At 35.6% G+C, this 18,028-nt stretch overlaps 1 protein-coding gene across 2 annotated transcripts in view; it reads right to left on the bottom strand.

The window, feature by feature from the left end:
* Positions 1-1,290: 1,290 nt before the first annotated feature.
* LOC113054027 (ephrin type-A receptor 5-like) overlaps positions 1,291-18,028 on the bottom strand; it is a 102,634-nt gene continuing 85,896 nt past the window's right edge. For both annotated transcript variants that reach the window (XM_026219294.1, XM_026219295.1), the window contains exons 10-17: positions 16,884-17,009; positions 15,023-15,208; positions 14,636-14,697; positions 12,922-13,131; positions 12,294-12,443; positions 4,417-4,610; positions 2,456-2,611; positions 1,291-2,209 (exon numbers count right to left, since the gene is read on the bottom strand). In XM_026219294.1, the coding sequence (XP_026075079.1) occupies positions 2,104-2,209; positions 2,456-2,611; positions 4,417-4,610; positions 12,294-12,443; positions 12,922-13,131; positions 14,636-14,697; positions 15,023-15,208; positions 16,884-17,009 (1,190 nt within the window). In that variant the 3' untranslated portion in view covers positions 1,291-2,103. The remainder of the gene's footprint in view (positions 2,210-2,455; positions 2,612-4,416; positions 4,611-12,293; positions 12,444-12,921; positions 13,132-14,635; positions 14,698-15,022; positions 15,209-16,883; positions 17,010-18,028) is intronic.

The raw sequence follows: 18,028 nt of genomic DNA, 5'->3' as shown, positions 1-18,028 counted from the left end.
TAGAGTAGTATCTGTAATGTGTGGCATGTTGCCTTTTACCACAGACGATAATTTCGACTTGTACCTCAGTGTACATACAGATGGAAGAAAATGGGATTGCGACACATTAGAGTTTGAGAGTTACTCCTGGAGTTTGAGAGGTCGGGAAAGCACAAAGGCAACTGATAACATTAGCATGCTAGGCTAACTGCGTTATCGTCATCTACTACATTTGCAATGCTTTGGAGATGTTCAGTAAAATGTGTCATTATGTTGATAAGTTGTCCAACCATAAAACTGTAATAATAATAACTTTTAAAGGAATAATTCACCCCTAAAATGAAAATTGGCTGAAAATGTCCTCAACCTCAGGACATCTAAGATGTAGTAGTGAATGGGTGCCGTCAGAATGAGATTCCAGACAGCTGATAAAACCATCACAATAAAAATGTCTTGTGAACCATCACTGTCAAACAGATCAATAATTTTGTGATAAGATTGATAGTCTATTAACTGTAAATATACACAATTCACAGCTTGTCTGTACACAGAGGGACGAGTCAAAATGATTGTCTTCAGTAATCCACAGGCTGCCTCAGATGTGGCACACAAACTTATTCTCACTGATTTTACTAATGCCTGACATACTGAACCAGCTTAAAGCCAACATGAAATGATAATCACAATCCATTTTGCTTCCATAATGTGACGTATTTCACAGTATCATGACGTATTGTTATTTGCTACTAGCCAAAAAAAGAATGTTGTTTAATATGGAGCAAATTAAAGGTTATCCAGAAAACAATTATTATTTGTGCACAGTGTGGCGAGTGGGGCGGGGCCGAGAGACGTGGGAACGAGGGTGTAGTGATTGGAGGTGAGCTACACCTGCGCCCCACCGCCGGTATCGAGTCCCACGTAGGAGATGGAAGGATATAAAACTGGAGCGACTATAGTGAAGGATGAGAGAGGACCAGGCCTGGACAATATTTTATGTTTTGCTTTGAATTTATGCACACCAGTCGTCCGTGAGGGGCTGGTGCGCTGTTTTGTGTTTATTTTTGAATTATTAAAGTTTCATTGATTGTGCGCCGGTTCCCGCCTCCTTCTTCCCGATGATTACAAAGGTTATATCATTACACACAGTAAAACCCAAAATCTGATTTAAGATAGTGAATGGGGTTCATGTTGACTTTAATATCCTCCTAGATGTGAAAACTGAGCGAGGCAAAATGATAGGTAGCAGAATACAGTAGAGATCGCACATTGACGGTAAAACAACTCATTTTTCTATCTAATGAAGCACTGAAAGGCAATACAAACATTTATTGACCGGACCGGACTGAATATACATAGTATGTTAGCCCACCTGTGCACTAAGAGAAAATCAACCTCACATGATCATCAATGGATGCATTTGAGCCCCACTTCAACAACACAACTGTACATTATTTATACACAAAACACCAAAACATCAGTGGAACTAAAATTAATTTGTGGTTTTGAAACGTGTGACATTTTCAAAAACAAACACATCTCCTCTGCCCTTCACAACCCGCATATTGTGCAAAAGGAAAACCATCCTGTCCATAGCTCTGTCGTCTTTTTGAAACAAGATAGCAATCATTTAAAATGAAGTAAAATCAACATCAAGCTCAAAATCTACTATTGCTTTAACACCACCACACTGTACATTTCCTCAGCCCGTGATATGACTTCAGTCTTACTGTCTGAATTTGCCCTAGGAGAACTTGTTTTGAAAAACATCCGAGCTGAAAGTGACCGCAGTCTCTCGTGGTATTCCAGAGGTAATAAGATTGTTGAATGAGGTCATGGAAAAATGCTATACATTCAGCCCAGAGACACTTGATCCCAAGTCAGTAGTCCTACCTGGAGATGTGCCACACTTTTCCAAAATATTCACTCAGCATTTCAGTCCAGCTCCTCTTGTCATTTTAGTTTGGAGGCTTTGCACAAACGAAACCGTAACCGTTTGTCCATCTATCCAGTGTTTAGTTTTTTTCATCAGGGTCATTTCGTTTCTTTCTTTCAATAGTTCCGTTCAATAAATAAGTGTCTGTAGAAAGTGCTAGGCTACTCCTGGAGGTTCCTCTGAGGCCGCTCTCAGATGGGCATAGTGGCGTTCATCATTTGGACTCGCATCTCCTGAATGCTGTTGAGGATCTTTTTCTGATGGCCGGCCAGATTGACTCCAACCCTCCTAAGATCTCTGCAACAGAACAAAAAATCAGTTTATATATATTATGTCATATGTGGTTTAAACAAGTTGTTATTGTTAACTTTTTGTTTTTATTGTTAAAAGTTACATTTCATCTCTGGAAACCATTACCTAAATTACAGTACATTATTCTGCATCTCTTTCACATCATAAAATTCCCTTCTGATAAAAACACTCTCAATACACTCTTAACAGTACGTGAAAGAGGCTCCATGACCTCCACAACAGATGACTTACTCCAAGGTCATTTGAGTGACAACATCCAGAGAAGTGTATCCACTTTCCATGAAAAGCTCAGTGTATCGACCCATTTTTATGGCCTCTAACCATTCTTCCACCGATCTGAATACACAGCCCTCAGGGCTCCCGTGCTCCACTAATAAATTGGACACTCTGTGGGAGAGACAGGTACAGTGGTGAACAAATAGATGTATCAACCTGACATTACAGCTGAAGGCTGGATAATAATAACAAAGATTACAGATCTGCGTTGACTCAAAGAATAATGCACCATCTAACCGGCTTAAAGTACATTTATGATGCAAGTTTCCACCTCAAAATGTGTAATATGATAATAATTGTGTTATAATACTATAATAACTGTGTTATTATATTTTAATAATTTTGCTAGTACTGAAAAGCACGAGCCTAAACTGGAAAACTGAGATAAATATATATATATATATATATATATATATATATATATATATATATATATATATATATATATATATTATGACTAAATTTCAAAGGAATTTGCAATACATTTGCAAATAATGTTACATTTAAAAAAAAATGAATACAAATAAATGTGGCCTCAAACTTTTAAAGTACTCTATATTTGCTATTTGACAAAACATAAAAAAAATGCAGAGGAAATATTAGTAGCACTTTATTTTACAGTCATGTACCTCATGTACATACTATGTACTTATTATAGTAATTACAATAACTATGTAATAACTAGGTACTAAACCTGAACCTACCCCTAAACCTAACCCTACCCCATGTAGTTACCTTGTATTACCAGAACTTTCTTAGATAAATACACTGTAAGTACACTATAAGTACATGTTAGTACACGTACTGTAAAATAAAGTGCAACCGAATATTAGTATGAAACTTATAATTTTGCTTTCACTTGCATGTTAAATGAAAAGGCGTATTATGACTATCGATATTAATATAATCAGTGATTAGGGCTGCACGATGTGTCGTTTAAGCATCGATATCGCGATGTACGAATCCACGATAGTCACATCGCAGGATGTCCGATGTAGGCTGTTGTAGTTGATCCGTTATTCATTAACTGTATGGGCCAGAGAGAGAGAGTGCGCGCGCGCAAGAGAGAGAGAGAGCAAGCGTGAGAGAGAGTGTGAGAGAAAGAGTGCGCGAGAGAGAGAGCGAGCGAGCGTGCGCGCGTGACAGAGGGAGAGAGAGAGAGAGAGAGAGAGCAAGAGAGTGAGCGTCGGCTGCACGCTCAACGTCTTCAAACAACACGAGCGCTGTCTTGCTCTCTCCCTCGCGCAAATTAATCAATTGACACGATGGTGTCGAAGTTTAAATCATTTAAAATAAGAATGTAAGTGTGCTCACCCCATTTTTGTTTGTAAGAAAAAAATTGATTATATTTCATATCGCAATATATATCCCAGAAAAATTAAATATCGCAATGTAATTTTTTCCCAATATCGTGCAGCCCTATCAGTGATCTCTTGGACACACTTGCTAAGACTATTATCCAAGGCGAATAAAGAAAATTACAGTGCAATAAAGCAGCCAACAAAACATTCCCAGACTCAAAATCAATTTCATATTATACCTGGACATAATTGCATAACACAATTACAGATAATAGATGATTCCATCATGTAAGAATACAGACCCCAAATGTATTCTATACGTATAATCACAGTAATTGGAAGTCATTTGCACACTGTCACTTCAGTTTAACGCAACATTAAATCATTAAATGTGAGCACGTTTTTGTCATAAGTGTCATTAAACATTGATTTCAAGAGACAACCATGTACAAGGGTGCTTAACCCTCGGTTATCAATGCTTCACAGACGTGACATCATTTGTGATCTCACAGTCAACATTAATCACATGCCGTAAATAACAACATAATTATATACTCTGATTGGAACAATAAAGAACAAGAACAAAGGAACAACCAATAACGGCTGGTCGTCTACCTGTTTGATGGGTTAACTAGACCCTTGAGGCTGCTGGGATTGCGGATGAGTTTGTCCAGTATGCTGACAATCTCCTCGAATCTTGGCCGGCTGTTCCTGTCTTTCTGCCAGCAGTCCATCATGAGATGATAGAGGGCGGTCGGACAGTCCATGGGACCCGGCAGCCTGTAGTTCTCCTCCACCGCCTTTATCACCTGAGACAACAGAAGAGATTACAGGAGCTTTACATCATGTTCCACAATAAATATATGATGTGCCTTCAGTGTCCGAACACAGATTGTTCTGCTTCATGGATTGCTGCTGAGAGCAGGTGGTGAAGTCACACACTGACCTCGCCGTCTACTAGCTGCCTTCTAAGTGAACCAGAACCTCAAAAAAAAAAAAAAAAAAAAAAAAAAAAAAAAAAAAAAAAAGACAAAACACTTTGATTGCTCTACTTCAGCAACAACTACACATTGTAAAAAGTATGATGCTACTCATATGAAGTACACAGTAGACTCCACTCTTGGCTAACAAGTCCATGCTCTAATGAGCATTATAAAAAAATTAAATAAATAAATAAATAAAATGTTTACATGTAAAATGTTAATATATATATTAAATTACATTAAAATGTATGCATGTAGCAGACACTTTTATCCAAAGCGACTTACAGTGCATTCCGGCTATCACTTTTTACCTATCATGTCTTCCCGGGGAATCAAACCCCAAACTTTGCACTTCACAACGCAATGCTCTACTGCTTGAGCTACAGGAACACTATATATATATATATATATATATACACACACACACACACACACACACACACACACACACACACACACACACATATATATATATATATATATATATATATAGATCAGTTAAATCATTATTAATAGTAATATTAATATCAGTACTATATTACTTCATATAGTACTAAACAAAATACAATTAAAATGTATAACATATAATAAAAAAATATAGGCCTATATTACCTATAGTAAGATTTTTTATATATATATTTTTTTTGCTAATTATTATTATATATATTACTATATTGTATTTATGTAATGTTTGTTAGAGTACTGTTACAGCATCATTAATATAAAAAATTAGTACTATAGTAAGATTCAAGATTTTTATTCTTCACATACACAATCATATAGAGCAAATATAACCAGGAGTGAAAAGTGAGTAATATATTGTTAATAGTAATATTATTAATGATATATATATATATATATATATATATATATATATATATATATATATATATATATATATATATATATATATATATATATATATATATAGGCCTTTATTATAAACATTTAATATATATATATATATATATATATATATATATATATATATATAGGCCTTTATTATAAACATTTAAATGTTTGGAGTCAGATTTTTTTTTTTTTCTTTTTTTTAGTACTTTTATTTAGTAAATTATTATTTGTATTTATAATAAATTTATCAAAAATGAATGTAACATTCTATTGAACATTCTTTTCCACTTTTCTATTGTATATATTTAAATGTAAAATTAATATTATCAATACTGTAACAGTACTGAATTAATTATTATTAGAATATATAATAAAAATATATGCCTATATTTGTAAAAAGATATATTATATATATATATATATATATATATATATATATAAACACACACACACACATACATATATAGCCCATTAATCTTTTTTATTTACATTACATTGATCAAAAGTGACAGTAAAGTTGCTTTTATTAAAAGTTAATACAACATAAATAAACAAATACTTTTTACATCAATAATATACTGCTTTTGAAAAGACAAAAGACCGCAACTTAGATTTTTGTTGAAAATGGGTTATTGATATTCTGGGGACATTCAAGACATCGTTTATAATGTGTACAAGTATCTTGAGTCAAGTATCTTGAAACCAAGGTAGAACACCGTATAACACCAGTTACCTCTATTTCACTTTGTTTGGAACGCTCAAATTGAGTTACGGCATTCTGGATTTGTTTAGCCACGCGTCAATATGAAGTTACGGTGTTGGTTTCGAATTATACAGTGTTCTGCCTTTGTTTTACTGGCCATTATAGTCTGCTGCATTTTAAATAAGGAGTAGACAAACAAATTAGATAGCTCCATAAAATTAGCAAACTAGATAGGCCTACCTTGCCAGCAATATGTAATTTTGAATAACCTTTAAAGATTTTTATTTTCTTTTTGTAATGCAGATTGTTCATCAGGCTGTCACTTCTATTTGGATGAGTGTGGACTTGAATGTCGCAGCTAGCATGATCAATCATAAAATCAGTCGCATACTAACAGTTCGCAATTAAATCCATATCCTACCTTTTCTTGTAACCTAATAAAATCAATACATGGCAATGAACATCTTGGGAGATGTTTAATCCACAAGCATTCTGAGCATTGCTCCCATTTGTTGGCATTCACATCAATCCACAAATCGTTCTTTTAGATTTAGATTTCGTACAAGTCAATATAAAAGCAATTCTGCTACGTCTAGGATTATTTTACGTTATTTTGATATCATTGATATCAACAGTATCCACTCATGTCTAACTTAAAGGGCCCTATTTTAACGATCTGAAACGCAAGTGTCAAAGCGCGAAGCGCAAGTAACTTTGTGGGCGGGTCTCGGCGCTGTTGCTATTTTCCCGGCGGGATAAATGGCTCTTGCGCCAGGCGAAAATCTAAAATGGGTTGGTCTTAAGTAGCTTCATTATTCATAGGTGTGGTTTGGGCGTAACGTGAAATAAACCAATCAGAACTTCATCCAACATTCCCTTTAAAAGCAGGTGCGCAAGTTCCATTATGGATTGCTATTATTATGACGTATTTACCAGGCGCACGCCAGGAGCGGTTCACAGCCGAGGAGACTGATGTTCTTGTAAGAGCAGTGAAAGACAGAGAAGTTGTGTTGTATGGGGATGGGAGAAACCCACCCAAAATAGCGTCGGTTAAACAGGCGTGGGAGGAAATAGCCACAATTTGTCAGATGTACTTATATACACATATGTCTTGCCACTATTTGGCCAACAGGTTAATATTTTTTTTAGTGTAACAATTTATGATTTGCAAAAATAACTGTTGCATCTGTGTAGATCACATGAGCAAAGTGTATGCGCGTTGTGCACGCTATACATTATGGTCAAGCATGCGCCCTTAAAATAGCATAATGAACAACGCGCAACGCGCCACTGACTTTAGACTAGGTTTTTTCTGGTCAGTGGCGCAATTGTTTAATGGAACAGCAAAATAGCACCAGGGATTGTTTGCGCCGGAACACGCCTCCTTTTTTGCGCTGAACCGCCCAGGGAGCGCAAGTTCATTCACTAGTTTAGCGACGTGCTTCTGTGGAGGGAAAAGCGTGCTTTGCGCGGGTGCAAAATAGGAATGACACATGCGTCGGTGTACAAAGTCAATTGCGCTGGGTGCAAGATAGGGCCCAAAGTCTGCTTGTTACAATAAAATAAAAAAGAAACATAAAGAAAACCTTAAAGAGCCAGTAAGATGAAAATTCTAAGCTTCCTATCACTGTTTATAAGTCCTGTACAATAGGTTTAAATCCACCCAAGGTTAAAAAAGCATTGTCAAAATATCATTTTAAAATTACCTCAATTCTCAGAGATCCCCAAATGGTTCGTGCGTAGCTGTTCAAAAGATTCAGTTTCCTTAAACCCCACCTTTCGGTAGCATACTGTGTTCTGATTGGTCAACTGTAATAGTCAGCTTTGATTGGTTGTTCCGCACACACCTCCACGGTAAACTATGCGTTAGCATCTGTTTGGGGTGAATTGTGTCTTATTCCTCTCATCGCGAAGCAAACAGAAAAATAAAAAAACTTGAACAGTCTCGCTGCTTTTTCTTCTGTGTGTGTGTATTCAAGCCGCGCTTCGGTTTGAATCTGAATAGTGCGTTCAGTGCGGGGGCGTGGTCACATTAGATATAATGAATGGAAACGTGAAAAACGGACATTGCGTTGTTTTCATATGGATTACTTTATCACAGAATATCTGTTAGCATCACTTGTTACACTTCATTTTAATGACGTGTTTGTACATGACGATCAGCGCAGACAAAGGCTGCAGACAGCACACATACTGATAAGACGCTTGGGAGAAAACAAACACATAACTTCATAATCATACTTCGCGTTGTGATTCGGAGATGCTCGTTGGTCTAAATAAAGTTGGTAATGAACCATCTTTTATGGCCAAACGCTTTGAAAATCCCGCCTTGTACTCACCGAGATTAGAAATGCAGTCATCAGTGAAATGTTGTGAACACAACAAGGATTTGTTGTACTGCTCTGGTATTGTGGTAAAACTGAATTTTAGCCATTAGTTCTTCTGATCTTCATTCTTAGGCAGTGAAAATAAAACAAACTTGCCTTTACAATTGATCATCATCACTAGATGTTATACAGATGTTACTATAACAATGTTATTCCAAATTGTGATCAGCAACCAAATATTGACAATGTGGAAGTTACTGCCTTTTGGCTTTGCGTGACTTCTCACGTTTTGCAGACAATGCAAAGGCAGACTACATTAACTTCAAAATGGGGAAAAAATCAAGTGTGAGCTCACAATTTTTTTAAATGTAGATAATTTTCATAACTAAAACATCTAATTGTTACATTTCCAGTGTCCTAAAAAACTTTAAAGTCATTTTTCTCAGTTTCACACTTAAGTTAAGGTATTTTGCCTTTGTAGAGCAGTATATGTGTGTGTGTGTGTGTGTGTGTGTGTATATATATATATATATATATATATATATATATATATATATATATATATATATATATATATATATATATATATATACTACAAAACTTTATGTACTATTTGAGAATCATCTTTTGACTGGTGTATGTGCTATTGTAGTGTATCAGTTGACAGATAATATATATAATTAAAGAAGATGTCCTGTTGTGTTGCAGGGTGAATATATCTATGATGATATATCTATTAGATAGGTTTCTGGCAGCATAAATCAGAGCCCTGAATCAACAAAGAGCATCTTCTCTCTAAAATCCCCCCCCCACTCTCACATCACAAAGAGCAGCACTACAACACCAGCAGCTCAGAGAGCAATCCCTCGCGGAAAAGACTCAGAGAAAGAGAAAGAGACCGACTGACAGACAGACAGAGCCAGAGAAACACACAAGCGTCTAACTGAGCCGAGGAAGCCGAGATCTGAGGGGAACCCTCAAGAAACTGCTAAATAAAACATCAAATAACTCTCCCTTCCCAAGCGTCTGTGAAAGAGATTAATGATGGAGCACAGAACGAGATGAAGCCGTCACTGACAACTGTAAAGGAGGAAAAAAGGTCAGTCGTGTTTGATAAAACCATGACTGCTATGTGCACCTCCTTCTGGGATATGCTGGGAAAACTCAGGCATCGCCGTGTGTTTCATCTCTGCCTGCAAATATACTTGTCATCTCATACATGGACATATGACATGCGCATCTACATAACAAAAGGCAGAGAGGTGGCTGGCTGCCGTGTACTGCGTGTTTTCCAGTATCTGAGACTGCAGTGCTTTAATAATAGTTAAAAAGATGCAGAGTTTTTACTGCATTAACATTTGTAGGTATTCATATTTTACATTTAGGCCATATGTTGGTTTGTTTGGATAGACAATGATACATAAACTGCCGTTTACAAGTTTGGGGTCAGAGAGTTCCTGAAAAAGATATGAAGCAGCACTGTTAATAATAATCAGAAATGTTTCTTGAGCAGTAAGTCAGCATATCAGAATGATTTCTGAAGGATCATGTGACACTGAAGACTGGAGGAATGATGCTGAAAATACTGCTCTGATCACAGCAATCAACTACACATTTATTATATATAATTAATTTAATTTTTATACTGAATGGCTGTTTACTTGAATTATTAATGAAATCAATATTTACTTAACTGGGAAATTATTCAAGCATAATTTGTTAATATTTATATAAATAAATATTTTACTTAAATTTACTAAATGTTAACATTCATGATAACGTATTAGTAATTGTCTAGGTTTCATAAACATCTTAGGCTTTATTAGTCTAATATAATATTACACACAACCGGTTTTTATATTAGTATAACTGAGATACTATTATTGTGTTTATCAGTATTTTGAATTATTATTTTTATGTTTATATTTTCAATTTCCATTTTTTTACCAGTTGATTGTGTTTTTGTCATATTTATTTCTTAATTAATATATTAATTAATTATATATGACTAATTATATATTTATATTTCATTATTATTATTATTATTATTATTATTATTATTATTATTATTATTATTATTATTATTATTTCAGTTAGGAAAATGAGAAATGCTGGCTCAAAAAACAACCTTTATAAGCTGCTCATTTGATATTATTTACTGAATGTATCGGTGTCTATCCAGCGAGATCATGTTTGTATTTAGAGAGAGATAAGGGAACAATAGATGACGTTAGCTTCTGGTAAAAAGCTACTGTACATAAGGTCTTTTAAAGAAACTATGTCTGAGCCGAACTCCATAACGCTGGCAGATATCAGTCTACAAAGAGCCGATGCTCTTTCGGTGCAGAAATGCTAAGAGTAGCCTAAAATTCTCATGGGCAAAACCTGAAACTTACATTTTTAACCCTGATATCCATTAGCCAGCATCCTGTGTGTTCCTATTCTGCTGTTGAGCAGGTGACCTTTGACTGGACCGCAGGCAGATGTGCCGCGGTGGGAGAAAGAGTTTATCCAGCCCCAACCCAACCCCAAAATCCGCTGACGGCGTTCGATATGTCAGTTCAGCTCAGATTTTACCCTCACTTCCTGATCTATTTATAGACATCAGCATTCTAATGCTCTCACTTCCCCTGAGGCAAATACGAGAGAGCATGTGAGCGCTTAAAACAGCCATGGGAAGCAATTATTGTGGTGTAGTGTTAAAAGACTGCAGGGGAAAACTGCACTTTGACTTTACTCTTGCCCAGAAACTGAATCTTTTTCATAAAAGCATACTATATCATCACTAGACATTATATCATTATATGTATAAAAATAACAAACACTATGGATGTCAAGTAATTACATTTTGAATTAAAATGAATTGCACATTAACTAAGAAATCATTTTCATACTGAAATATGAAATGATAAAAAAAAAATAATAAAAAAAAAACACCAATAAGTGGCGGCGAGTCACTGCCTTAATAAATGATTCATTCATTCATGCATTCATCTGATTCATTCAAATGGCTGATTCATTCCGAAACAAAGCAAGTGACTGGCTGCATCTGAAATTGCATACTTCAAAAAGGTACATGACAAAAGTAGTATGTCTGAATTCACAGTAGCTACTTATAAAAGAGCAGACAACAATTATCCAGGCGTCATTCTGAAGTGTGCATAATGGACACTTATTCTCCCATGAGGCCATGGGAGAGGATTTATGAGTATCAGTGACACGATGCAACTGATGCTGGTGGGTCACATGACAATGATAGGATGGGTTATGTAGTTCGTCCGGAATACATTCATACTACAAACATTCATACTATAATAGAACATTCTTATTCTTGTGAAATGAAGCAAATTTCTGTCTTTACGACTGAGTCACTGAATCATTGACTCACTTGATTCATTCAAAACTGTGTATTCATTCAGTAACTAAACACTTCTGTGTTGCTCGGAAAGACAACAATTCCTCTGTGTTGACTGGAACTATTTTTGTTTGGAAATTAGAACAAAACATACACTATTGACAATATTGTGTACATAATTTAACACACTTTCACTTATGAAGACACAATGCAGTGCCAATAAAAGCAGATTAACCTCAGTTTAATAGAATTCTGGGCTCGTTTTGACTTACGTCTTGATTGCTCATCTGCCAGTATGGTCTCTCGCCGTACGACATCACTTCCCACATCACGATGCCGTAGCTCCACACATCACTGGCCGAGGTGAACTTCCTGTAGGCGATGGCCTCAGGAGCCGTCCACCTGATGGGAATCTTCCCTCCCTGCAAAACAAACAACACGCTGACATTCACATCTCACATCAGAAACGGGTCTTGTCAGAGCATCTTAACAGGTGATTATCGCTGGGAAGGAATGGTGTCAGGCTGTGAAATGTGACAGGAAGCATTAGGTCTGTGGACGGCTGCTGCATGCTAATCGCTTATTGACTGTTCCGGTGTGAGTGCTATCCATCTCTGACAGCACTGAGGAGACATGTCTTAATTAACCTGCCGACAGTTCACACAGCCATAAAACACTTCCCTCAGTGTGACACAACAAAACAAGAGACAGATGACAAAGAACGCTATGCTATGCTAATTATGTCAGTCACCACCAAACAAAAAAAAGTAAAAAGTAAAAAAGTATGCTGCTGGTGGCACTAGGTTAAAAACAAAGCCCTGCTGTGAGGCGGCTAATAGATTCAATGAGTGGTAGGTTAGCTGTTAGCATGACTCAGTGTTTATCCTCTGTAGCACGTACGCGGGTTGTGTAGGCCGCCTCTGGGTCGTCCTCCAGCACTCTGGACAAGCCGAAGTCGGACACCTTACACACCAGGTTGCTGTTGACCAGGATGTTGCGGGCAGCCAGGTCACGGTGCACATAGCCCATCTCAGAGAGGTAGCGCACGCCAGAAGCAATGCCACGCAGCATGCCGACCAACTGGATGACAGTGAACTGACCGTCGTTCTTCTGTTGGAGCAGTGAAGATAGAACACACACAAATATGAGAGGAATACAACAATCAAACTAAATGTTTATACTTTGGAAAAAAATTAAGGGCACTCGAGGCCCTTTTTCAGTTATTTTTCAGAAAGGTGAAGTGCACATAATAATATGCTATTAAGTGCTTGGTGAATTTAAATAAATTAATTCAAAATAAATGATAAATATATTAATTCAAACTTAATTATGCATTAACCTGCGAAGGTATTCATGTCCCTTCTTTGTTTTCATGTTTTATGTTGCTGCCTTATGTTAAACAGCTTCAGATTACTTTTTCACACACACACACACACACACACACACACGCGCACACACACACACACGTAAAATTTAATTAAATTATATATAATTTATAAAGTAAAAAGGAAAATGAAAAAAGTAAAGGTAAAAAATAATTGTGCAATATATATATATATGTGTGTGTGTGTGTGTGTGTGTGTGTGTGTGTGTGTGTGTGTGTGTGTGTGTGTGAATTTAGTAAAATAAAATATTAAAAATATAATATAAATAAATATTTGATAAATTTCATGAAATACACAAAAACTAAACATGAAATATATAATGGTGACACTTTAAATATAATAAAAAAGTTTATGGATTTCCTCATTTATAACACACTTGGTATTACTTAGTAATTTGTGTAATTACACTGTAACAAGGGACGTGTTTATAATAACGTGTAACTAATCATCTCTGTAATTTTTTTCATGACATGCGAGACCCGACGTGCGTTCGGGTAGACACTTGTGTGTTTGTGTGTGTGTGTGTGTGTGTGTGTGTGGGATGAGGGAGAACAAAATAATTCACGGGACTCCCGCAATAAAGAAATATCTAAACATAAAATATCTAAAACAAATGAATTGTTATTAATGTATTGTACAAAAGCAACATTAACTAATATAAAATATAAACACTTAACATTTAGAAGTGTATGCAGAGTTTCTATTTAGGCTAAAACACATATTTGCTGCGTTGAGCAAAATGCAGTGCTGAGATTTGCGTGCTCACAAATCCTCTCATTATAACACACGAATTGTAGACATTATGAAAGCTTCATCAAGCATATATTTATTGTGTTATAACAGAGATTTGTGAGATTGCGATGAACTGAGATGTCTTTTAGAGATTATAAACGCAACGCTCTTTGATGGCATTCTGCCAAACTAAACCACGCACGCAGCAGCCGCTTGCTTTAGTTAGAAAAAAAAAATAACATTGTTATGAACATTCACAGAACACTAACAAATATTTACAAGGAGCATGTATGCTGGGATTTCATCAATTTAATGGAGAAAAAAGTAATGTAAGTAATTACTAATTACTTTTGAAATAAAGTAATCAGAACAGTAACGTGATATCTTTTAAAATGAGTAATCAGTCATTTGATTACATTTTCAGAGTAAATTGGCCATCACTGGTCAATAAACATGTCACATTAGTGTATTTGTTAACTGAGAAAAGCTAAATGTACCCTCAAAAAGGTGTCCAGGGATCCGTTCTCCATATATTCTGTTATTATCATCACTGGTTTACCTTGCAGAAATAAAACACACACATTTCAGCTCCAAGGTCTTATGTTATGTTATTATTATATGAAACATAAACAAGACACAAAACTGGTAACATAAAAATGTGGTAACATCTCATTTAACGGCTTTTATTCAAATCAAAAACATTTGTTAATATTATTTTTCAAACTTAATATTTTACGTTACACCAACAATGCTAAACTGAGGGGTGAAATCAAGTATAAACCGCTCTTTTAGGATAACAATTGCATGTCAACACTTTTTACAGTGAAATACAGAAACAATCATTTTCAAAGACAATCATAATCAAAAGAGCTCCAGGCACTCACTCTTAGTGACGACCCCATTGAGGTGGATGATGTTGGGATGGTCGAACTGGCCCATGATGCTGGCCTCCCCCAGGAAGTCCCTCCTCTGCTTCTCGGTGTAACCGGCTTTCAGAGTTTTAATGGCCACTGGGAACTCTCTCTTTCCTGGCAGCCGCAGTAAACCACTGCACACCTCACCGAACTCCCCTGCAACCGCGAGGCAGAGCCATCAGTGAACCGTGGCAGGAAAGAGCCAGACAATGAAACGCCTCATTGTGCTTGGGCAGATTTCCCTCGCAAGGTGACAAAGTGCAAAGCTACTGAGGGATGAACTTCCTTCTGAACGCATGAATAAAATCTGCCAGCGAACGCCAGTATTTATAATGTGACACTTCCAGAGTGGGATGTGAAACCAAAAGTTTAGCCCAATTCTCGTTTTTAGGATGCTTATATATGTGACCCTGCACCACAAAACCAGTCGTTAGTCGCTGGGGTATAGTTTTAGCAATAGCCAAAAAAAATAAAAAAAATATGGATTTTAATTATGGATCATTAGAATATTAAGTAAAGATTATTTTCCATGAATATAATTTGTAATTTCCTACCGTAAATATATAAAAACTAAATGTTTGATTAGTAATCAGTAATTAGTAATTAGGAATTAATTTGGATATATTTAAAGAAGATTTTCTTTTTTGCACCCTCAGATTCCACATTTTGAAGATTTTGGCCCTTATTGATTCATTAAAAGCAATGTTACCTGCACTTTGAGAGTCAAAAAAGCATACCATACAACACTAAATTAATACCTGTGGCTCTTGGTGATATATTGAGGTCTTATGAAGCAAAACAACCAGTCTGTGCAAGAAACTGAACATTATTTGTAACATTATTACCTGTAATCCAGAGCCTCAGAGTCCGATTCTTTTCTGCGAACTGGTTCTTTATGACAGTTCGTTTCAGTGAACTATAGTTCAGTTCACTGGTTTGTTTATGTTTACACAATTATATTATATTATTAAAGCAGCAAGTAATGATGTCAAATGGGGATGTTTCACATGTCTAAAGCATTTAAAGTGAATAACAAGTCTTCATCAACTCACCTTTTTACATAAACAATGAGAAACCATAAAAAAAACATTAATTCCTCCCTTACATTCATGTGCTTTGCTTTATAGGATCTCAATACATCGTCAATATATCGCAATGGGTATTCATTTTGTGTTGTCTGATATATGCTTTTTTACATTCTTAAAGATGGGCCATTGGCTTTTTATGAACCACCTATACATTTTATGAATAATCAAGGACCACAGTTTCAAATCTTTGGTAACACTAGTTTACACATAAGACATAACACATAAGACCCATTCTCTCTATTAAGTTGCTTATTAGCATGAATATTATTAACATATTGCCTGTTTATTTGTATTTCTAAAGCATATATTCTACCAATGACTAAATTCTACATCTCTAATCAATATATAAACTTAGTAACTACCGTACTACTATTAATAAGTGGAAAATTAGGAGTTTATTGAGGCTAAAGTCATAGATAATGGTTTGGAGAATTGGACCTTGAAATAAAGTATGAGCAAATTGTCTTTACTGTTCTACTGAAGAACACAAGTCTCCTACATCTTGAATGGCCTGAGGGTGAATAAATTAACTGCAAATTTTCTTTTTTGGGGGGTGAACTATTCCTTTAAGTAACTATGTGGTTGCCGGGACATTCTGAGTGGTTGCTGTGGTGTTGTTAGGCAGTTTATCAAGCATGTTTTATCCAACATAAAACTTTTCAGCAGTAAATGTTCACCAAGTTAGCTAACTGTAATTCTGTGCCTAAGGCCTGTTTTGTTTTAATCACTCACGACTCACTCACCGGCTCCAATAACCCGCTCAATGGTGATACAGGACACATCAATCTCCTTGGCGAACTCGTGGACGGCCTGGTTGGGATCTTCGTAGGTGTGAGGATCGATATACGTGCGGACCGCTGGGAATTTGACTGTGAGAGAGGACAAGAAACAGAGAGATAGAGGAGGAAATGTTGAATCGGGGCCCTTCACAGCTCTGTGGTTGGGTTATGTGATGTACCGTAAGCGGGTGAACACAGGAGATGCTGTTTGAGGTTTCATCTCTAGAGACCATGTTTGTTCTTCCCTGCTGCGCCAAGCACAACACACTGATGGATTGCTTTAGGACTATATAATAAGAATAAACCAAAATATGCCACACTTCTGTGTCACTGTATTATTGGCTACATGGTTAGTGTGGTTGTTGCCTAATGGACCAGTGAGGTTTTCGAATTACAGATGGGTGTTCTAGTAACTGCATTGTTACAAAACAAAGAATTAAAGTCTTTAATCAGTGAAAAAAATAAATAAATAAATAATAATAATAATAATAATAATAATAATAATAATAATAATAATAATAATAATAATAATAATATTATTATTATTATTATTATCATGTTAATAACAGTAATAATACAAAGTATTTATAAAACAGTATTATTACTATTATTATTATTATTATTATTATGCAACACTGCATGCACTGTTAATAATGATTATTAATAATGTGAAAATATATTTTAAAATGTATTTATATTTTCTAAATGATTAGTATTTTTTGTTTAAAATGTTTTGCTATACATACACAGGTGCATCTCCATAAATTAGAATGTTGTGGAAAAGTTCAATGATTCAACTTAAATTATGAAGCCTGTGTATTAAATTAATTAAATGCACACAGACTGAAGTAGTCTAAGTCATTGGTTATTGTAATGATTTTGGCTCACATTTAATAAAAAAACAAAACAAAAAAAAAAAAACAAACACCAATTCACTATATCACTATATCACCTAATCAACTCAAAACACCGGCAAAGGTTCCTGAGCCTTCAAAATGGTCTCTCAGTTTGGTTCACTAGGTTACACAATCATGGGGAAGACTGCTGATCTGACAGTTGTCCAGAAGACAATCATTGACAGCTTTCACAAGGAGGGTAAGCCACAAACA

This window comes from Carassius auratus, chromosome 35 (assembly GCF_003368295.1).
Source record: "Carassius auratus strain Wakin chromosome 35, ASM336829v1, whole genome shotgun sequence".
Taxonomy (NCBI): Eukaryota; Metazoa; Chordata; class Actinopteri; order Cypriniformes; family Cyprinidae; genus Carassius; species Carassius auratus.
The sequence above is the reverse complement of the archived record's forward strand: the minus strand, read 5'-3'. Positions and strand labels throughout refer to the sequence as shown.